General features: G+C 38.4%; 1 protein-coding gene across 1 annotated transcript in view; it reads left to right on the plus strand.

The window, feature by feature from the left end:
• Nucleotides 1–24303, plus strand: part of MCF2L2 (MCF.2 cell line derived transforming sequence-like 2) — a 178193-nt gene that overhangs the window by 135142 nt on the left and 18748 nt on the right. The window contains exons 19-27 of the mRNA XM_072142708.1: nt 7654–7746; nt 7947–8039; nt 11014–11139; nt 13480–13701; nt 13970–14062; nt 14590–14668; nt 19020–19089; nt 20527–20624; nt 22149–22244. Of these exons, the coding sequence (XP_071998809.1) occupies nt 7654–7746; nt 7947–8039; nt 11014–11139; nt 13480–13701; nt 13970–14062; nt 14590–14668; nt 19020–19089; nt 20527–20624; nt 22149–22244 (970 nt within the window). The remainder of the gene's footprint in view (nt 1–7653; nt 7747–7946; nt 8040–11013; nt 11140–13479; nt 13702–13969; nt 14063–14589; nt 14669–19019; nt 19090–20526; nt 20625–22148; nt 22245–24303) is intronic.

Here is a 24303-nt window from a genome sequence, read left to right on the forward strand (position 1 = left end):
TATGGTGTGTGTGTATATATGTGTATATGGTGTGTGTGTGTATATATGTGTATATGGTGTGTGTGTATATGTGTATATGGTGTGTGTGTATATGTGTATATGGTGTGTGTGTGTATATATGTGTATATGGTGTGTATGTGTGTATATATGTGTATATGTGTATATGGTGTTTGTGTGTGTGTGTGTATACATGTGTATATGGTGTGTGTGTATATATGTGTATATGGTGTGTGTGTCTGTATATATATATATATGTGTGTATATGGTGTGTATGTGTATATGGTGTGTGTATATGGTGTGTGTGTGTATATATGTGTATATGGTGTGTGTGTATGTGTATATGGTGTGTGTGTGTATATATGTGTATATGGTGTGTGTGTATATGGTGTGTGTGTGTGTGTGTATATATGGTGTGTGTGTGCGTGTATATATGTGTATATGGTGTGTGTGTATATGGTGTGTGTATATATGTGTATATGGTGTGTGTACACTCACCGGCCACTTTATTAGGTACACCGTGCTAGTAACGGGTTGGACCCCCTTTTGCCTTCAGAACTGCCTCAATTCTTCATGGCATAGATTCAACAAGTTGCTGGAAGCATTCCTCAGAGATTTTGGTCCATATTGACATGATGGCATCACACAGTTGCCGCAGATTTGTCGGCTGCACATCCATGATGCGAATCTCCCGTTCCACCACATCCCAAAGATGCTCTATTGCAGTGGTGGCGAATTTATGGCACGGGTGCCAGAGGTGGCACTCTGAGCCCTTTCTGTGGGCACTCAGGCCTTCACCCCAATAGAGTTTGCCAGCTAGGACTCAAGGCTTTCTCCTGTGACCCAATACAGCCCAGGACGCACCATGCTCAGCACTATTTTAAAGCAACATCCTTGACTGCCAGGACTACAGGAGGCGCAAGAAGGGTTGGATAGAGATGGATTGTCATTTGAGCTCCTGCTCGGGGCCCTCTGATTCTTCCTCTTCAGGGGACCCTGGAAAGAATCTAAAATCCAAATTTCTCCATCATCTTTCTATTTTATTGGTGAACTCAGTACGCCAATACGATTAAAAAATGATACAGCAGGGATCAGTAAGTTACTGCTTAAATTGTCATGTTGGCACTTTGCGACATACAAGTGGGTTTTGGTTGTAGCTTGGGCACTCTGTCTCCAAAAGGTTCGCCATCACTGCTCTATTGGATTGAGATCTGGTGACTGTGGAGGCCATTTGAGTACAGTGAACTCATTGTCATGTTCAAGAAACCGGTCTGAGATGATTCCAGCTTTATGACATGGCGCATTATCCTGCTGAAAGTAGCCATCAGATGTTGGGTACATTGTGGTCTTAAAGGGATGGACATGGTCAGCAACAATACTCAGGTAGGCTGTGGCGTTGCAACGATGCTCAATTGGTACCAAGGGGCCCAAAGAGTGCCAAGAAAATATTCCCCACACCATGACACCACCACCACCAGCCTGAACCGTTGATACAAGGCAGGATGGATCCATGCTTTCATGTTGTTGACGCCAAATTCTGACCCTACTATACGAATGTCGCAGCAGAAATCGAGACTCATCAGACCAGGCAACGTTTTTCCAATCTTCTACTGTCCAATTTCGATGAGCTTGTGCAAATTGTAGCCTCAGTTTCCTGTTCTTAGCTGAAAGGAGTGGCACCCGGTGTGGTCTTCTGCTGCTGTAGCCCATCTGCCTCAAAGTTCGACGTACTGTGCATTCAGAGATGCTCTTCTGCCTACCTTGGTTGTAACGGGTGGCGATTTGAGTCACTGTTGCCTTTCTATCAGCTCGAACCAGTCTGCCCATTCTCCTCTGACCTCTGGCATCAACAAGGCATTTCGGACCATTCTCTGTAAACCCTAGAGATGGTTGTGCGTGAAAATCCCAGTAGATCAGCAGTTTCTGAAATACTCAGACCAGCCCTTCTGGCACCAACAACCATGCCACGTTCAAAGGCACTCAAATCACCTTTCTTCCCCATACTGATGCTCGGTTTGAACTGCAGGAGATTGTCTTGACCATGTCTACATGCCTAAATGCACTGAGTTGCCGCCATGTGATTGGCTGATTAGAAATTAAGTGTTAACGAGCAGTTGGACAGGTGTACCTAATAAAGTGGCCGGTGAGTGTATATATGTGTATATGGTGTGTGTATGTAGATATGTGCATTTGGTGTGTGTGTGTGTATGTATATATGTGTATATGTTGTGTGTATGTATATATGTGTATATGGTGTGTGTGTATGTATATGCAGTATTGGTGGCGTAGAAGCTCTAAAATAATTGCAAATGCTAGTGCAATTAATTTCCCCAATCCCCTCCTTCATGCTAGTGGGGTGCGGACAATGTGGAGTGGGCTGGCTCAGGGCATTCCTGTCCCAGCACCTGCGCCATCCCTGCAGCCGGTGGATTTTCAGATGTGAAAATTTGCTAGCTGTGTTTATTTCTATGCCAGGCCCTGCCCAGCACCTGGCCTCTTGATGTATCCGGCAGTGGCAGGTCTGTCATACGAGATGAGTCATATGATAAATGACGCTCTGTGTGTATATAGTGTGTTTTATACAGCATGTATATGCATAAATGGTGAGTGTATACTGTATATATTAGCATATATACACTATATGTATGAATACAGTAGATGTGCAAATTTGATGAGTATATACGGCAGTGTATAAATGTATGGATGTGTAAATACTGTATGCGTGTATATTCTGTATTAGTTTGTATATACTGTATGTATTGGTGTATAAATGAGTGCATAAATGCATAAACCGTAAGTGTATATGACTATATAAAAATGAGTGCATGAGTTTAAAACTTTATGGGGCAGATTTATCAAGCTGTCTGAAAGTCAGAATATTTCTAGTTGCCCATGGCAACCAATCACAGCTCAGCTTTCATTTTACCAGTGCTCATGAATATTTTAAAGGGGAGCTTTGATTGGTTGCCATGGGCAACTAGAAATATTCTGAAATTCAGACAGCTTGATAAATCTGCCCCTATGTGTTTATAATAGAAATGTAATGTCCTTTAGAAAAGTGGGGTAACAATATGAAATGAAAAACTTTGTCACACATCTAAAGAGTACTGATATGTTACAAACGAGAAAAGAGATGTGCATAGATGACACAAATTAAACTTTATTGGTATAACTTTTAAACATAATTAAAACCCCAAAAAGTTGGGTACATATCACTAAGACTCCCCAAAACAACCACATAAATGAATAACAAATAGACCACAGTAGATAGAGTCAAAGTAAGTAGTAATCTTAGACAATGCACAAAAATACCTAGGACCAAGAGTCAAGAAGATTTCTTATACAGAAGATATATGTAATAAATACGAGGTCCAATGTAAATAGGCTGTAAGAGAATAAAGTGCAAAACTACATTACCAAATGAATGGGTCCAGTCTGGGGAGGAGAGGATGCCCCAAGCGTATCGCCCGACTCGCGGGCTTGGTCAGGGGATTCCCGGCACAAAGCATGTGATATGCTTATATACCCTAGACCAGTGATGGCGAACCTTCTAGAGACCGAGTGCCCAAACTACAACCAAAATCCACGTATTTACCATGAAGTGCCAACATGGCATTTTAAGCAGTAACTTATTGCTACTCATCTTTCAATCGTATCGACCCCCCTGAGGCCACCCATACAGTTTATAGAAGGAGGGCAAATTCAGACTCAGCAGCATCTCTTAAGTTGCCTGGGAGTGCAGGTGGATTTGGTCCTATTTGGTGAACTCTGTCCTGGAGCGATGGTCTGAGTGCCCACAGAAATGGCTCTGAGTGCCACCTCTGGCACCCATGCCATAGGTTCGCCACCACTGCCCTAGACGTTCCGCCGCGGCACAGCCCACTGCCGCTCCCATCGTGATGTAATATCTGGTCATGCGCCTTGCAGGCCGGGAAGATGGCCGTGCGTTCCACCAGGCCGGAAGTGTCTAACAGGATATGTGAAACCTGTGTTCCACCGTCTCAGGAGATGGAGAAGCAGCGTAAAGGTCTCCCAAAACCCAATTTGTGCTTAAATTCAGTTCCTATATTTGTCAGTATGCATATATATCAAGAAATAAAGCAAATGGAATAAATGGGATCAAAAAAGAGGCGATTATCATATTACAGTATATGATGGGATAAGTTGATAAATGGACCAATTATATGTGCCTAGTAGTTTAGAGCATAAACGCCTAAATGTCAATGTGGCTAAAAAGAATACACCACATGTCGACGAAATTAACGAGATATATCGGCGAGAATTGGCGAGATATATAGCTGAAGAGCATCAGACGAGGTAAGTATCGGCGAGAGTCGGTGAGATATATAGCTGAAGAGCAACGAACGAGGTGAGTATAGAAAAAGCAGTATATTCATAGATAGTATTACACCGAAGTGTAGAGTCTATATGGCTAAACATCAATACAGCTAAGAAGAATATACGAAATATCAACGAAAACAGAAAATACAAAAACATGTATTAGCAGAAACATTTCTAAATCGGCAAACTATGTGACTAAAGAGCGTCGAAAACAGGGTAAGTAAAAAATGTGCAAAAAACCCTTATTTAGGCAGGTTGCCAAAGTGAAATTATAGTACCAAAAAAAAATAATTATTTTTTAAATATAATAAAAAGGAGGTAAGCCCACATATACAGTAGGATTTATGAAGGGTCACCAACCAGGGCTCTAATTGAATCTAATAGACTTCACAGTTAGAAGGATGTGTAAGCAGACACAAAGAAAAACGTTTAAAAAGTGCACCTCAAGATACATAGTATCAATAAAAAAGTGTAGAGAAATAATGCCAAATGTACACAACTTAAGGCACCTCCCTATGAGGTATTTGATGTCTAAAAGAGTGATTACCACCCTGGGGAAACAGGTTAAAGAATTAATAACATATATGATAGAACACGCCTAAAGTGCATAGTGCCAAGAAATATAAAAAGCTATGAGTGGCCCCGCAGGAGATTATTCAAAACTTGCTACCTCGTAGGTTCGTATGTAAAGATATAATAAAGTATAATATAAATATCCAGGAGAAAAACGATCACATATTTATAACATGAAAGAACCCAAAAACCTAGAATAGGTCGGACACAAGTGGTGGGATGATAATGATGTATATATTACATCCACATATCTAGTCATTGTGCAACAGGAGTGGGTGTATAGCATCTGAACTATTAGCAGCAAAAAGTCCAAAAGTGGAGGTCACCCAGGTTTGTGTAGGCTTCAGGGCACTAAACCGTACATCGTAGATCATAACCAGCTTCTGGCAGATTGGATACGAGTGTTGTCAGCAGGCCAATTCTTCTGTATAGCAGGTGAGTTCAACTAAATCAAGTAGTCTTCCACAGAGATACAGCAAAATCAGAGATGTCAGTAGCTTTGAAAAAGGAAAAAAAAAAAAAGGTGAGACACCAAACAAAACACAACAACACTACAAACAAATAATAAGGGTCCCTATGCAAGCAAACACCGTAAGGGGTCCGTGTAGTGTACAAAAAAATGGGCTAATTAAATATGTATATGAAAATGCAAGTTTGATAGAAAGTGAATAGGAGTGATAAACAAGATGAATGAAATGCGAAATCTAAAGTGGGAGCTGGATAAGGGTGAAATAACGTGCATGTGGAAAAATGAATTGTGTCATAAACAAAATAGACAAAGTATATAATAATATTTACATGCTACATATCAGGGGGAAATTAAGGTGGCATACCGTTTATGAAACTGCAGATCTATGCTCTGTAGTGGAGGAAGAGGAGTTCCTCGTTAAAGGAAACCTACCACTTCTGATGGTAGGTATTAGATGTAAATACCGGGCACCAGCTCAGGGTGAGCTGGTGCCGGAGCTTACCTTTGCTAGTGTTTTAAACCCTTAACGCTCTGCGCCGGTATAAGGAGTGTACGGGCTGAGTCCTCTTCATACAAAGGTGGGGGTTTTTGCATTTTGCAGAAAACCCCCACCGCTAATAACTGCGGTCGGTGCTTGCACGGATCGCGGCTATTAACCGATCGGTTGCCATGGTAGCCTCGGGTCTTCTTTTGACACGAGGCTACATGGCTTCTGCAGATTCGTTACAATGAGCCAGTGGCTCATTGTAATGAATGTGCTGCAAAAATGCCATATATTGCAATACAGTTGTATTGCAGTATATGGTAGGAGCGATCTGACCATCTAGGGTTAATGTACCCTAGATGGTCTAAAAAATAGTGAAAAAAAAAAGTTTAAAAAATAAAAAAAATTAATAAAATATTAAAAGTTCAAATCACCCCCCTTTCCCTAGAACGGATATAAAACATAATAAACAGTAAAAATCACAAACATATTAGGTATCGCCGCGTCCCAAAATGCCCGATCTATCAAAATATAAAAGCGGTTACGGCCGGCGGTGACCTCCGAGGCGGGAAATGGCGCTCAAATGTCCGAAATGCGACTTTTACATCTTTTTACATCACATAAAAAATGAAATAAAAAATGATCAAAATGTTGCACAGACCTCAAAATGGTAGCAATGAAAACGTCGCATCATTTCGCAAAAAAATGACGACACCTCACACATCTCCTTGCACCAAAGTATGAAAAAGTTATTAGCGTCAGAAGATTTTTCTTTTTTGTACACATTCGTTTTTTCATTTTTTTAATTCATTTTTGAAAATGTATTAAAACACAATAAAACCTATATAAATTTGGTATCACCGCGATTGTGCGTTTTTTTTTCCAGTTTTTCCACATTTGGAATTTTTTTTCAGCTTTGCAGTACACGGCATGTTAAAATAAATAACATTACGGGAAAGTAAAATTTGTTACGCACAAAATAAGCCCTCACACAGAGTCTGTACACATAAAAGCCCTCACACAGAGTCTGTACACATAAAAATGAAAAAGTTATGGATTTTTGAAGTTGGAGAGCGAGAAATGAGCGGAAAAACCCTGCGTCCTTAAGGGGTTAAACACATTTTGATTTACAGCCCCGAGGTAGCTTTGGCGCAGCGCGCGGCCGTGAGCGCGTGAATAGCATCTACCGTGACCATCCCTAGTTTGATACATGGTCTTTTTAATGTTTCTGTCTTTTTTTTTGGCTTCAATAAAGTTTTCTTTATTTTTTACTTCCTACCATGGAATATATACATGCGACATTGCAGAACAACATTGTTCTATAAATGATTTCTTCACTGCATTATATGTAATATAATGTTATTAATAATTTGCTATATCTAGTCTAAGCTTGTACATCCTCTTTCTTATCATTATCTCTTTTAAAAAAGGGTGTAAGGACTGAAATTACTACTATACTGATCTGACTCAACAAACACGTACATTTTAATGAGTTGAACAATCGTTTTTCTCAACCACAATTATTTATTCTTTCCCCTTCAGTACATACACATCGTATCACACCCTTTGAAAGCTGAGTGGCAAAGTTCACTTAGGTAATAATACTTGAACCACTCTTAATAATAATCCAGAGGAATCAATCCATGGCACCCACAGTCATTCAAACTATTCTAGTGCCCCCCGTTCTTCACCACATTGAGTTCTATCATTTCTAGAAGAAGAGTAGCAGTAAATAAAGCTTTTTAAGTTATTCAGCAATGTGTGCACCTGTCTTTTTATGTCTTTGTAGAAGGAAGACCTTCAAATTTATGAAAAGTATTGCCAAAATAAGCCAAGGTCTGAAGCTCTTTGGAGACAGTGTGCTGAAAGCATTTTCTTTCAGGTAAGGAGAACTTTTAATTTATAATTTGCAATTACAATTGACATTTACAAAGCAAAATATGCATGACTTCACGAAAATACATTTGATTTAACTACACTCTCATAAAGGATATCTGTTACACAATTTTATCATACTGTATTTTTTTTCAAGATATTTACATAGATTCTAAAACTTTTATGCTTTTTGCTTTCTTTTTAAAGGAGTGTCAAAGGAAACTGGATCACAAACTTTCTTTAGATGCGTATCTCTTGAAACCAGTCCAGAGAATCACAAAGTATCAGTTGCTTTTAAAGGTATGTTGTTTAGACTTTACTTACTTATTCTGAATAATACCTAATTGACAGCCTCCCAAAGTTCACTGTTGCAACATCAACAAGTTAATAAGTGTTGTACAGACCAGAATATTTAGCAGTAGGATGGTTTATGTTCTTACAGCTGTAGTCTAAGGGCAAGCACGGACTGCATGCAGAAAAAAGAAGTGTCTTTCTTCCCTTTTCCCATCTAAATCGTGTTGGAAGTGGAATTTAGGAAGTGGCTTTGCCAATCATCTAATCATTAGGTGCCCCATGGAATGGCAAAACCTTTTATTGTATTAAAATGAAAAACTGCAAAATTAAAAAAATTAAATACAGTGTAAGTGTCCTTCGTGGGACTATTGGGACATATTAACCCCTTGTCATCAAAGCCCTCTTTCTCTTTTCTGTTTCACTTTTTTTTACTGCCATCCTTTCAAAATTGGGCTTATTTTCTGCATAAAAAATTGTATTTTCCTGTGGCACTGATTAATATACCATGCAGTTGAAGCTAGAAAACAATATCCTAGTGAAACTGATGAAAACATTTCAACATTTTTTGTGGGCTCCATTTTGAGCTCTCCAAATGACACCTCCCCATTATTCTTTGGGTAGGTACAATCATGGAAATACCACATTTAAATGGGTTTTACAGGCACTCTCTGGGTTACGTACAGGATAAGTCGGAACAGTTACATTTAGTAAGTGTAACTCCAGCCAAATGACATGGGAACAAAGATTAACAATAAAGCTTAATTGCAGACACCTTAATGTTAAGCATTGCAGCCTAGAACAAAAAATGTGTAAATTAGCATGATGCTATAGCTTCTCATGGAGGTCACAGTGGGCAAAGGTCCATATGTAATACTGCCTGTATTATGTATTAATACTGCAATATTTTTTTCATATTTTGGTCTATGGATCTGTGTAAGGTTTTATTTTTTTGCAGGACAAATTGACATTTTCTTTGCTACTGTACAAGGAGGGGGGGGGGGGCTGTACAACCTTTTCATCAGCTTTTATTACATTTTTGCAAAAATGATGAATAAGTGGTGATTTGGACATTTTAATGTTATTTTCCATTACAGGATTCACTGATGGGAATAATCAGTTTTATATTTTGATGCAGAGATACCTAGTGGCCCACATTTATTAAAAACTGTGCAAACTACGTGCAGCTTGCCTGTGTATAGTGCAAAGGGCGCCAGATTCATAATTTTACGTGCCCGTTCTTCATGAATCAGGTGCCCTCTACACTGCTACATTTTTGGTGCACCTTTAACATGGAGCATGTAACACATTTCTGTCGGACTTTGCATGTTAAATGTGTCACATCAAAACGCCCATTTCAGTGCAGAATTTTGTGTAGCGTTGGGTATAGTGTCACATGCCCCGCAATTGTGTCACAGTCACTTCTTAAGTACATGTTCCAGCAATTTGCACATGAAAGTATGTCCAAAGTCTGGCGAAAAATTGGCACAGGGGCTTCAGTAAATCGGGGCCGACATGTTTATGTTTGTCTATTTTTTTCTCATGTGGATTCTAAGTGGGGTGAAGTCTAATTGCTCATAACATATACCACAATTTCACATAAAAGAGGGAATACTAGAAATTACATTTCATACCCTACGTGAGTGGGCTGGTAGTTTCATGGAATAAAATTTGGTGACAGAGAAAAAATCTTTTACATTGCATACCATAAACCGGTAATTTTTGGGTGCCATAGGATAAGGATCTTACCCCAGACAAGCTTCAAAGTAAATTCAAGTGCTCTATTGTAGATTCATAATTGAAAATAGAAAAAAAAAATTCTCTTATTTATAGTGCTAAATTCCTTCTGCTTAATGGTTGAAAAAGACCATTCAGGTTGAAACATAACGTATCACTTGCTGTTATTTCCATTTCTGAATCGTAGTCTTTGACTTTAAAAAATCGTATGCAATGCACAAGAGTTAATAGTCTCCTGTCTTCAGTTCAGTCATGAATCAAAACAAGTTTAAATGGGGAAGAGATTGTATTGAAACATAACTTTTAATGTACAGTAGTTATAATTAAAAATAATCAACAAAAACCTATAGAAAGAGGGGGGTACCTCTATCCCCAGCTGTCTGGTCTAAATACTGCAAGCAGCAAAAGATCATTGTATGATGTGTGGATGTGCGGTCCATCTCTTTTTTCTCAATGTTTATGTGGTTCAAAATACTGCGAAACAGAGCTGCTGATGAACATTTAACTATCACTGCACAGACATCTTCAAGTCATTTCTATCTTACTAAACTGGGTCAAAACCAGAATCAAATTACTAGAGAGAAGTCAAGTAAACATAATAAAGGTGTATACACTGAAAAGCAATGTAATCACACGCAGTAATAGGGAAAAGATATGAGGAGACTAGTAGAACCAGCAAGGTAAAATAGAACTGGGCAGGTATATAAAAGAGTTCCTGTACGCCGCCCCCAGCAGCTCAGCCATGCATCAATCTAGGAACCCTTCCTAGACAGGGCTGGGCTGAAGACAGCTGGGTGTGGATAGTGGAAGACTTTGGCACAAAAATAATGTACAGAAAAATATCACACCAGTTCAAAACAATATGGTTATGTCCTGTTCTGACCATGTGTTATGTAAGATTACAACTAAATGTTATAATCTCACCTAGGTGTTCCACATCTCGCTGTCAGGCTTCAAAACCCTTTATTTTTGGTGTCATCCATCAAAATTCTTAATGTTTCTTAAATTCTAATGTTTCTTGCAGCACACTTTTGTTTTTTGAGAAATACTCCTAATAATTCTATTCTTACAAGGGAAAATTATATACATGACTTGGAATTTGTGATCTAATTCTTTTTTTCATCTTTGAATATTTTCTTTTACAATGATAACTGGCTAATTAGGTAAACAGGATTGTAAATGTGAAACAATATGATCTGCACATAAATTATGATCAATGTTTAACTGACTTGTGTGCTTTTCATAGGAAATGCTTAAGTGTAGCAAGAATTCTGAAGGAACTGCTGAGTTAGAAGAAGCCCTTGCAACTGTGTTGGATATCATAAAATCTGTGAATGATTCCATGCATCAAATAGCCATTACTGGATATGAGGTATTTTTTGAACCAACCACAAAGTGTAAAAGTACAAAATGGTCAGTAATTTGTAGAACTGTTTAACTCACATTAAAGGTTATGTACAGCTTTTGGGGTAATTATTTTTTTTTTAATTATTGCAATTATTATTCCAATTATAAAAACATCTTTCCAGTAGAATTTCTATCAAACATTGAGCATGGTTTCTCTTCTGCTAATTATTCTTCTCATTCTTAATATAGGCAGGTATTTCCCATGTGGGAATCTACCACATGATGAAGGACTGCATGCACATGAGCCTGAGGGGCTCCAGGCTCCATTAACACCTATGGAGCCTGGAGCCCCTCTGGTTCATTTACAGTCTTTCATCCTGGTGGTAGATGCCCTTTAAGACCACATGCCCACTTGTGCTGTTTTGAGGTTGCATACAACAGATCGATGGTACATGGCACCAAATACAGTTTGAACTCCAAAAATTGGCAGGAATAGGACCTGCTCTGAGTTTTATGGCTCAAGCAGTCAGCTCCCACACAGGACCTTGGAAAGCACAGCCGTGTGCATGAGCCCATAGAAATACACATGTCCAACAAAATCATCTTTAAAAAGAAAACATATAAAATACACAATAAGCTGTCAGACTACTTATCTCTGTAAAGAGAACAAAAAGCATTTACAGAAGGGAAACCAAGGAAATGGTTTAGATTATTTTTATCCAAAATAGATATATTGCAATACTTAGAAAATTTCTCTTGAAGGTGTACATAGCTCTATAGTCACAGAAGCTTGGAGACCTTAATCTGCATAGCAACATTTTGTACAATATAACTCTAGCTAAACAGCCTTTACAGCAATGCTTGTAGATCAGCTGCTAAATTGTCACTTCCAGGCATCATTCAGCCAAGTATGTTACATTGTTTAAGGTATCTTGGAGGTATTCCAGAAAGTCTGCACAGTGCAGGAGGTAGGAGATCTCCAGTGGCATAGCAACATTTAGACAACGAAAAACATGAAAACAGCAACACGGACCCGAGTAAATAGCCTTTCATAGTAATGTCTGTGTGTCACCCACTAAATGGCATCAAACCGGCTCAACCTGGTATATTGCTTTGTTTTAAATGTCCTGGCAGTATTTGAAGTAATTCAGAAATCCAAGCAAGGTTTTTCATAATAAAAACGCTGAAAATTCTTGCCTAGTATTTACACTGTCATTAAACTACTTTATAAATGTTTATAGGTTTAAAGTGGCCTTCAAAATGTCATATTAAAGCATATTATGACATAGTTTAGTAACTAAATAAGAAGTTTAACTACTTCCTTTTATGATAAGTACCTCAAAAAACCTTATTTATCCTCTGAAGGTATATGTTGCTCAGCAGGAGAGAGGTCCCCAATGAAACACCCTGAACATCGTCAGCATCAAATTACCGTCTGCTGCCAATGTTCACTCCTGCCACTTTCAGGGGGAAGGTATAGGAGAAGAACGATGTATCCCACTATATGAGCATACAGTCCGATACATCTTTACAATGGAGCGCAAAAACAAGGTGTGAATGCAGCCTAATGATTAAAATTTTTGATAAATGTTGAAATTCTCTTGTTAAATCTACTTAATGCTCAAAACCACAAAAATGTGCAATTATGTATTTTGGTAAGTGGATTTTCAATACAGCACAGGAGACAGCCCTACCATTGACATGAAATATATTTTCAGAAAGGTAAAATGCCCCCCTCCACTTTCAGAGTTTGCAAAGAAACAAAGGCAGATGACTGCAACAACAATTTGAATTCTTCATATCAGGTAGAGTTCTGGTGATGTTGTAGAAACTTAGCAAACCTAGAGTCCACTTTCTCCACCAGTCATCTCCACATAAGCACAACTGTTATTACACTGACACTGTAACAACAAAACTATAAAAATAAAAAAAACCCTAGTAAATAACTACAAATTAACCCAATGGATATTAACCCACATTTTGTGGGTTTTCCTCACAGTTAAAAAAAGTTAGCGTGGATAAACCACTAGCTTTGTAAAAACCCTATATGCGTCTGGTCAGTAGGGTCTTTTTAGACCTTCATATTAACGGGTTAATAACCTCCTTCCAGAATCCAAGCATCAGAAAATGTCCTTGGCACTGTGCTGATGATCTAGGATTAGGGAAACTAGGCTCATTCTCTGCAACTGCAAACCATCTGCTATTTGCCCACCCACCAAAACACAATTTTATTAACATTGGCTGCATCTTTTGGCATCTACAGTATTACAAATAATTCCTTTAAAATTTTAAATCAACAAGTCTGTGTATATATGATAGTGTACAGCTTCCAAAGTGTTACTTTACCTGTGTCTATTGCTTACAGGGGGATCTCGGTGAGCTTGGGAAGCTACTTATGCAGGGCTCCTTTAATGTGTGGACTGAACATAAGAAAGGCCATAATAAAGTGAAAGATCTGGCCAGATTCAAACCAATGCAAAGGCATCTCTTTTTGTATGCCAAAACTCTTCTCTTCTGCAAGAAGAGGGAGGAGAGTACAGAAGGACACGAGAAATCTCCTTCTTACAGCTTCAAGCATGCATTAAAGGTAATGTCCCCCTCATTCTTTCATGTAAAAACTATTGAGTATTACAGTCTGGTTTATGTGGTTGTATGTAAGTATCTTATTCGTCTATCACACACCTCTGCTGGAAAATATTGGAACATTGCTTTATAAGGCATTTCCAATGTTTTGTAAAATTAGACCATACTATAACAATTGACTCGTTGCATTGTGGGTAAAGTCTGAAATGCTGGAGAATATAATCTTCTGTTTTTGCTCTTTGTCTTTCTTCTGTGTGTCGGTGATCCATCAGATGAGTTCTGTAGGTATCACTGAGAGTGTAAAGGGGGATAACAAGAAGTTTGAAGTTTGGTGTAATGGCAGAGAAGAAGTGTACATTATACAGGTAATGGACCATCAATACCACCAATTTAGTATAGATCCTTCAGAAAGTTTTCTCTTCTTATTTCCATAATCTTTTCAGGAAGTTCTTCTATATCATTTCATGTTATTCTTCGCTTAGTTTTTTTGGCAAAAACATGGGGAACATAATATATTGCTGTCATAGCACCTGTTAATGTTTTCTTCAATAACATATGTACAAAATCCCAGTCTATAAATCAATCCAACCAACACTTACATGTGCGGCATTTGGTGCCCAGATAAGCCACCTACAAAGTTTATTTATTCCTTTCTCACCTTACAATACGCACGTACACTTGGCTGTGCTGTGCTTGCATGTAAATAAATGGGTTTTACGGTCACCCATACTACCAATTTTATAGTTCCTCACCAGGTGACAAGAATATTGATCACCAATTATATTGACAGAATTAACATGCCCCAGCAAGTAAAAAAACAAAGGCTCACATTTACTTTCTTTTTTCTCTTTTTGTGCTTTTAGCATTTAGCAATTGCTCTTTTATCTTGCAGGCAACAACTATTGAGTTAAAAAATCTTTGGGTTTCCCAGATTCGGAAAGTTTTGACTGGTCAGCTGGAAGCTTGTAGAGGTAATCTTCTATCCATATCCATACAACATGTTTGTGAACATTTTCTTATGGTTTAAGTGCACAGTAAACGTTTATAATATAAAATATCATATGTAAGGTAACTTACCACATACTGAAAAGATGTAAGGTATATGTTAAGAGTATTAGAAGTTATTGAGGATTAAGGTGACCACATAAGTACAGGTATTCCAGGAGAAGGGCATATTTCAATGCAGTACTGTAATCTTTTTAAAGGGTACCTGTCACCAGATTTAATCCCATTAAACTACCAGCCTAATGAAATATCCATTCTAGGATTTTCTCTTTTATGTGAAATCTCATCCTTTTACCTGTATAAATCTCCTCCAAAGTAATGTGAAAATGAGCAGAGAAGAGTCATATTTTGCCTACAATGAGCCAAGTGTATAGGCTGCAGGGGAACTGTCACTTCAGATCTTTGGTTTTCACCTAGAAACATGCTTAAAGATATGAATCTCATCTTTCTGATCACATCGGGATTATGGTTTTGTGAGATACAGGCACTTAAGAAAATGGCAGGACTTGGATTTTTATGTGCAGGACTTTGTATTGACCTGCCTGTATCCCCAGCTCTGTACATCACATAACCACAAGTCTGATGCGACCTTAAAGATAAAGTTTTTACCTTATATTTGATAACAAAAGTTACTATGTTTCTGGTTACTATAGAACTGAATATAAGGGCATCTGAAGTGACACTTGCCCTGCAGCTTTTAAACTAGGCAAAATATGAGTCACCTCTTCTCATATTCACATGACTGTAAAAGACATTTTTATAGGTAAATTGGCACGATTTCAAATAAAAGAGGAAGTTCTACAAAGGACATTTCATACCCTATCTGTGGATGATAGACTCTTCTCTGCTCATTTTCACATGACTATGGGGGAGATTTTTTTCTCTCTTATATACCATAGAACAATAACATCCCTTTTACAAAAGCATTTGTTGGGAAACGTTGGATCTGACTTTTGAAATTCAACACCTTCCTGCTTTAGCTAATAGTTGTTTGTGGCTATGAGCAGACCATCTATTTAACCTACTGCCAACCAGATAACAAGTAAATGTGCATAGCCTACAATAAATGATCAATAAATACCTACAACTAGACCATGCCAAAAGTCAAATGCTTGCATATAAATAAATCACAAACTGATTTCAGAATATAAACTTTATTGGTTACTCAGAAAGCAATAAAAACAATACATTGGTGGACAAAAATAAGTACATCACCTTGTCACTCAAATATAGATAAACACATAAGGGCTCATTTACTAAGGCTTGCGCTGCTCACTTTTGTCGGACTTTGCACAATTTTCAGGGATTACATGGCTTAGACAGGTATTCAACAGGTGTCAGCGCTGGAATTTTGACTCATTCGATAGTTTTTTGGTGCAGCTGCGCTGGCTTCCATACGACACATATTGGGGCGTACCGTTGGACCATCTGGATTTAACATTCAAATTCTGTCGCAAGACAATGCACTTACATGCACCACTAAAAAGACGGTGACCTCTGTGGGACCTGAGTGGAGCGAGCGACACATGCAGGATATTGGGCGCACAATCTTAGTGAATTGCGGCGCAGTGCATTATTGTCAGGCAAAGCACTTTTGGTGAACTCCGCGGTCGGGGTTAGTAAATGTGCCTCATAGTATATGCGTGAAATGCCAAATTGATAATAATAATCACACAGTAATACATCAAGACTCAATAGCCATTTCTTAAACCACTAAACAACTATGGACCACTTAAACAACAAGGAATAGTACCATTACTTCAACCATCATATATTATAAATGGTCCGTAGTCCTCATGTGTAACAGGAAAAAGGTGTTCAGAGACGTATGGGGTACATGAGTCCAACCGAAGAGGGAATCAGAAAAATGAAAATATCGGTAGTGGCAGAATTCTCCCCAAAAAACATATACTTCAGATCACAGAATTGGCAATGCAATTTAAACAGTCTTACAAGTAACGTACCTATCTACATTATGGTACTCAAATGAAACACAATGTTCAGACCATTGGGTTGCAATGTATGCAAACAATGTATCCTCTGTAGCTCTCTCTTTCTCAACATAAGTTCCCGATTTCCTCCTCGTCTGAATGGTGGAATATGGTCAATAAATTTGAATTTCAGATGGGATTCCTTATGACCCTTATATGTAAAATGCCTACTCACCAGTCGGTCTAATTTTTCCAATAAATACTAAATTACATTTAAATTAACAAGTTAACATATAAATTACAATCTAGGTAAGGCTGCATTCACACACATTTATGGGGGACGTATATACGGCCGACATATATACGGCCGATATACGTCCCTCATACACTTCTATGGGCTCACGGCATGGTACGGGAGCGGTACGGTGCAGCACACGTGCGGCACTGTACCGCTCCGTAACCCGGGAAAAGATAGGACATGTCCGATCTTTTCCCGTATTACGGCGCCGTGGCCCATATGTTCTTATGGAGAGGGGGGGGAGGGGGTGAGCGGCGCACCTCCTCCTCTTCTCCCCGCGCTGCTGTGTGCCCACCATGCTACGGTTCGGCGGGCACACGGCAGTGTGCATGTAGCCTAATGTTGTATTTTTTACGTGACATAGTAACTATGTAGAATGCATCTCATTTGTATGTTTTTTATCAATGAAAGTCCAGAGACGATGGGGCAGTCCTTTACCCAGAGGTGGCATCATTTTTTTTTTTAACATGCACAGCACCTTGTATATTGTATATGCACATACACTTTTGGGTTTATATATTGACCACAATTGTATAAAAAAAGCTTTAACTGTATTATATTGTATATTTGTGTTTATTGCACTACCATGTAACTGACTAATCAGGTTGTGGGTTGGTCCTTATATATGTAATTGCTGGTCATTCACTTTATATACGAAAATGGTGGTTACCCAGTTACCACCACCAGTTACCCAAAATCCTGCATTTTTCACAATTATTTGGAGTGCTGCCTCCTTTCTTGGAGTATATTGAATTCCCCTGCCACGGGTCTACAGATTTGCACCCAGCTAAGTAGGTTGTGCTGCCCTGGACTCTCCTGTTGTATGTATATATGTGTATATATGTGTGTGTGTATATTTTATTTTTTACAAAGTGCATAGTTCATGTATAATAGATAAACACTAAGTAGCCATACATTAAATGTACATAAAAAGTGCTTAGTGCATACATATACACTCAAAAATACCACCCAGACTGCATGTCAGAATGAGGACCAAGGGTGACCATCCCACAGAACCCTGACAGGTGTTTTGCCGTCGCTTACATACTTCAGTAACAGCGCCAAGGATCAGGAGCCACGACAGTTGGGGGGTGAGTGAGTATCCCCGGAGGGTGAGTATTACGTTTTTTTTTTATGTGCTTGGCATACAGGGGGCTGGCTGTATACTACATGGGGCTGGCTAGCTGTATACTACAGGGGACTGGATGTGTACTGCATGGGGCTGGCTGTATACTACATCGGGCTGGCTAGCTGTATACTAACGGGGGCTGGCTGTATACTACATGGGGCTGGCTGTATACTACAGAGGGCTGGCTGTATACTACAGGGGGCTGGCTGTATACTACATGTGGCTGGCAGGCTGTATTCTACATGGGGCTAGCTGGCTGTATACTACAGGGGGCTGGCTGGTTGTATACTACAGGGGGCTGGCTGGCTGTATACTACAGGGGGCTGGCTGTATACTACATGATATTGACTCGGCTTACACTCGGGTCAATAGGTTTTCCCAGTTTTTGGTGGTAAAATTAGGGGTCTCGGCTAATACTCCAGTATACACAGTATATTAAATTTATATGATAAAATAATTTATTTATATAAAACAGAACATATTCCTCATCACTTTATAGGTATTTCACATTTATATACACAATCATGCTTTACAAAGTAATAAATTACTTAAATTAGTAAATCGAATTATCAAATTGAGGGCTCTGGTCACATGAATTTCCAATCTATGGAAAATAGGAATAATACAATAGTTGCAATTGTTTTGAAGAAAGGTCCAGCCATCGTTAAAAGGTAAGGCAGCGTGAGCCAATTACCATTTTATGTCTACATAAAGAATAAAGAGAGATGAGTTACCTAATTGAGAAAAAATGTAGACAAGTTAGAGAGTAACTCATGTGTAAAAATATGTGTTTTAAGGGCATATTTGAAAATATGTACAAATATGTGTTTTAAGGGCATATTTGAAATGTGGATGTTGTATGATAACCCTGAGTAATGCATTTGTGCAGCAAATGAAACATCTTGAAGATGGGATTGACAACCTAATAAATATACAATCTATTGTTTTGTTTTTTAAAGAGGCAAGTCAGTTACATCAGAGGATAACCGAGAGTGTGTACCATGCTCCTATGAATTCATGTGTTACCAGGTAAGGTGCAGTATATTTTCTCATTTAGAGAGCTTGAAAAATTACCGGCCACCAGATAACCAGAGTGTGTTATATATATTATATTATACCCTACACCCTAATTATAAAACTAATATGAATTTGGTATACTATTCCCCCCTTAAGAATAACATACAGTACAGTCTTTATTTAAATATGATACATAGTCACCCTAAAATACATACTCACCAACTTTTATAGAGAGCAGCTGCATCATAGAGAGGAATCTTGGAATCAATAGCATCTGCGTATTAAAGATGTATCTCTGGTGGGTGATTTGTGGGGCTGCAGCCCTCTTCTCCCAGAAGCTCAGCCCCAGACGCCAACCCCCCTTTCATAACAGACAATAGCATCTTGTGGAGTGTCGGGCCACAATTCTGTGCCAGTTCGTCTTTCAGACTGAAAATTTCAGTACCATTTGTTGGTGTAGTATTGCCATAAAAAGGTATCCATGTCATGGAATTTAGGATTGCAATATGTGCACCCTGAACCTCAAAAATATAAATATAATAAATATAATTTGATGCAACTACATCACCCAGACAACTACCTGATAACTATAAATAAAGAGGTCAGGGGGCCTCCACAGCTTGGGGGGGGGGGGGGGGATGGGGAAAGTTGAATCTGTCATCTTCTCTGCCTGTTTCAGGCACAGTGTTATTAACCATTTGGTCGAAAGTGAGTTGCATGATCTATTTTAACATGTCGGGCATAATATTCTCCTGCCTAAGCTGGCTTACCCTGCTGTGATTTTGAGGGCTGCAAGAGGGATCTCTAATGTCCATGACAGTGAAACTTATTGAAAATGTGGAAAAGCTGTCGGATGGTGGAGGAAGAGGAGGCCTCATTGTAGAACTAGGCACCAATAGCATGCAGAAAGTGGTTATGCAGAAGTTACATTGCACCATATGTTTGTAGCTTGACAACATATTGTAAATGAAGCTCAGTGTTCAGCTAAAATCAAATATTTTGACACACCTAAATACCAACAAAATATGATGGCTCATCAGCAAACTGGATATGGTTACTTGCATAGAGATACAAAGAGGTGGTCAGGCATTGAGCTATTTGCATGCTCTAGCAATGGAGAACCTGAGAACCCAACCTTACAAATAGGTTCACACTGACGTATGCCCCAATGGAGAGGAGAAGGGGTGACCTAGGGCATGTCCTATCTTTTTCCCGTGTACAGGGTGGTATGTGCGGCACCATATCGCTTTGTGCGGCCATGGCAGGTCTATGGGGGCCGTATGTAAGGATGTAAGGTCCCTACGGTGGTGTGAATGCGGCCTTATTTTTATGTGAATTTCAACTACATCACATTAAGTAACTTGAACTGTGACAAGAATTATTCTTTAATCTCATTTATTTCTATAGATTTCATTAGATTGATTTTAATATTCATCTTTATTTATAAAGGCCAAATAAAACCTCATTAAACAATCAAAACAAAGCAGAATCGGCCAGCAATAATAACAAGAACAGAACATCAAGTCCAGTTGGGAGATATGCTAAAGGTAAGCGTTTGGGATACTTATCAATAATTAAACTTTAACCTGAGTGATACCAATAAACAAAGCCATGATCATTGTTATATAGTAGTGGAAGTGAGAACTGATGAAAAGAGATTAAGGGCATTAAACATTAAAGAAAAATAGGAAGGATGTTTGGATCCAAAGAGGAAGCTGAGAAGTCAACAATAAAAATCAACAATATTATTTCATGCCTTCAAAAGGGAACCTGTCACCAGATTTTAATCCCTTAAACTACTAGCCACCTCGGGATTTTCCTCTTTTATGTGAAACCTCGCCTCTCTACATATAAAAAAAATCTCCTCCAAAGTTATATGAAAGTGAGCAGAGAAGGGTCAACTTTTGCCTTAGAGGTGTCAAGTTTAGAGGTTCGGGGGGGGGGGGGGTGCCAATTCAGATACAGCTATCTTCAGTTCTATAGTACCTAGAAACATACTTGTGGTGTCATATTAAAGATAAGAATATCATCTTTCAGACACTTGTGGTTTGGTGAGCTACAGAATCGGAGATGCAGACAGTTACAGTACAATAATCTAATGGTAATGGCGTGGCAGGATATTTTACTTGATTATGTCATTCATTCAAAAACATTTTCACTATTAAAGTCTTTGAGATTTAAGATATTTTGAAGGTTTTTTGAAAGTTTTACAATCCACGCCATAAATAGAAGAACTTGGAAGAAACTGATTTCATTCTATCATCCCTTTTAAAAACCTTTAACTACAGTTTACCCTGCACTATGCACAGGCAACTACATTTAGTGCAGTTTCCACTGGTCTTAGTAAATGTGCCCCAATGTGAACTGAATTAATATGAGATTTAAGTGAGCTAAATATTAATTGAAGGGCAAGGGGATACGCTCTTATAATTTGTTATATAATAATAATATGTCAATCACACCTTTCCACATTTCCCGTTTGTGAACCACAATGTAGCTTCTTACAATAACTAGACCTTTGAAGCATTTTTTTTCCACAAGTGAATAGTGCAGCTGATAACTTTGGAATTAGAAAGCTTTGCTAAATACTTCACACTTTTTTTTGCTGCTTTCTTCCCCTGCAATTGGCAGTGTTTCCAATAGTATGTACACAGCAGATAGATAAGGACAGAAGGCTAAAACTTGACTTAACACCTGGAGCCTTAGCCTGGAGCGTGGAGTGAGGGTCTAAAACAGGGTGTACAGAGTTCTTTCTGATGATTTTCTATAGAATCCAGGGATTTGGGGTGCATCACTTTTATGGGGTGGATACCTTTTATTTATTTCGTTTTGATTGGAGGTAATGATTAAATTATCAGAAAATGGTTTCTTCCGAGTAATGACAATTCTTAGTAGTTCTGTTATAAACTGTAAAATGTACATTGTATTTGGTATAAATTTTTTAATAAGAATTTTCTACAGATATAAGTGGGAATCATCACCATCCAACCTTTCCCTTGTGTGCTTGCTGGTTATCCTAACTAACCTCACTCCCCTTCAGCTTGACTGCTTTCCCTCTCCCTCTTTCCTAGCTGATAAGCCTGCCAGTCATAACCTTGAGCGCTCAGCGCTTGCTAGAAAGCGCTTCACTTTGCAGGGCCTTTCGAACCGCAGAGCTCCACCCAAAGGTAACCTGAGCATTTGCACTTTGGTGTCTTGTCCAACACGAGCTCACTCACTCGTTTCATCAGCATTCACTTTACATCTTCTTGTGCCCTCATTGTTTATGTCCAAGTCACAAATCAAGTATGTACAATACATACTATAGCATAACCATTAAACTGCATGTACATTTGTGAGTGACTATGATAATAAGAGTAATTATAACAATAACTCTTTATTTATATGGCACCAAAATATTCCACAGTGCTTTACAGATTACAGGGTCATCATATTTCTATCAATTGTAACAATAGGAATGAGGGCCCTGTTTGCAACTTACATTCTATGAAGAAGAAGAAGAGGTCCAGCCATTCCTTATAAATTAGAAAATAATAATGCAGTAACAAGCCACTATCTACTTTTACATGGTGCATAGATATGGGATCTAGTGCTGAGAGATACCATTGACAGGGGGACACAGTGATGTTAGTTTCAACATAGTGAAAATGAAATGATTAGTGAATCTTATATGCCTGTTCAAAGATTTTAGAGTTGGATATTGGTCCGATAGTTTGGAGTATGGCAATCCAGAGAATCAGTGCAGCTCTAGAGAATTATTGGAGACAATACTCCTTCTCCCATGATGCAGTCTCATTTCACTGGATAAAGGATTTGTTAACTACAAAAGTGGTGACATAAAATGTTAGCCCTATATTATCCTGCACTATGTGATGGTCTCCCAGCATCTGAGGAGCTAAAATACTCTGTTTCTACAAACCTGACTAAGAAAGGATTTCTCAACATAAAATTCCAGGTATCTTGTTTTTTTAAGTGAAAGGCTTTTTAACCATAGAATTCTGAAACTTAGATGGATATTTGTTTACATAATTCCTTTTTGATGTGGAATTTTAGCATTTAACAAGAAGGAGCTAAATAAATTTGTGAACATTTCACTTCTTTTTTTTCTGTGTTATGTTCAAGCAACATGAAAGTGGACATTTACTGCGGCTTTCTTGCTGCTACAGCAATCTTGCTAAAATGCCTAAGCAGATTTTAAGCATGGCTTGCAAACTTCAGGAAATGTACAGATATACTATAAATAGGCAACATCTAATTCATATTCTATGTGCCCAATACTATCATTTTAATCTTTTCGGACATGGACATTATATAGTAAATTGTGACATAAATAACCCAGTAAATCTGATTTTTTTTAAATAATTGTATTAATTTTAAACAGAACCAAAGTCCTCTGAAAAGACATGTGTCAAAAGCTAGTGTGGTAGATCTATTAGAAGTGTCTAAGAGCAGAACTGCTCTTGTTGCTCATGGCAACCAATCAGAGGTCAACTTTAATTTAATAAACAGCTATGGGAAAATGAAAGGTTAGCTCTGACTGGTTTCCATGTGCAATGACAACAGTTCTGCTCTCAGGCACTTCTGATAATTTCCCCCCAATATGCTGGGTAGCAGCAGCCACCCCTAGATGGAGGATTTAAGAGCATAGAATTTACCTTTATTATTGAGTACAATGTGATCCCTGAATGTAACATTTCACTCCCTAACCCTCCATCATGTATAATATGATCTTCTGAACTACCACTGCTGATTTTCTGGGCCTACCTTTTTTCTGTCTCAACCCCCCGCCCCCCCACCCCCACCACCAACCCACACACACACAATCTCGTCCAATATGGTGTGTTAGCACTTAGATGGTTAACAGTCGTGTGTATTAGTAGTGGGTGTCTGGTGTACAATACAGGAGCCCTCTTCCTTGTATGGAGGCTCCTCAGCCCTTAAACCCTCTCTATACATGATTATAGACAGTTAGCCTAATAGTACATCACTTAAAATACCGTACATTACATTAATTGTTTTCTCGGCTTAAAATATTGGTATTCAATATCAGATTAGTTTGGGGCCAGAACTGCCACAAATCACATTTATGTATATGAATGAATGAATAAATACCACAGATGTATAGTTTTTATTATTGGATGACTGGATTTGCATACTTTACAAGTAGCAAGCATGTTTATAAAGGAAGAAAGCTGAAAAGAATTTTACATTATGATAAATAATTTA

This window comes from Engystomops pustulosus, chromosome 3, assembly GCF_040894005.1.
Source record: "Engystomops pustulosus chromosome 3, aEngPut4.maternal, whole genome shotgun sequence".
Classification (NCBI taxonomy): domain Eukaryota; kingdom Metazoa; phylum Chordata; class Amphibia; order Anura; family Leptodactylidae; genus Engystomops; species Engystomops pustulosus.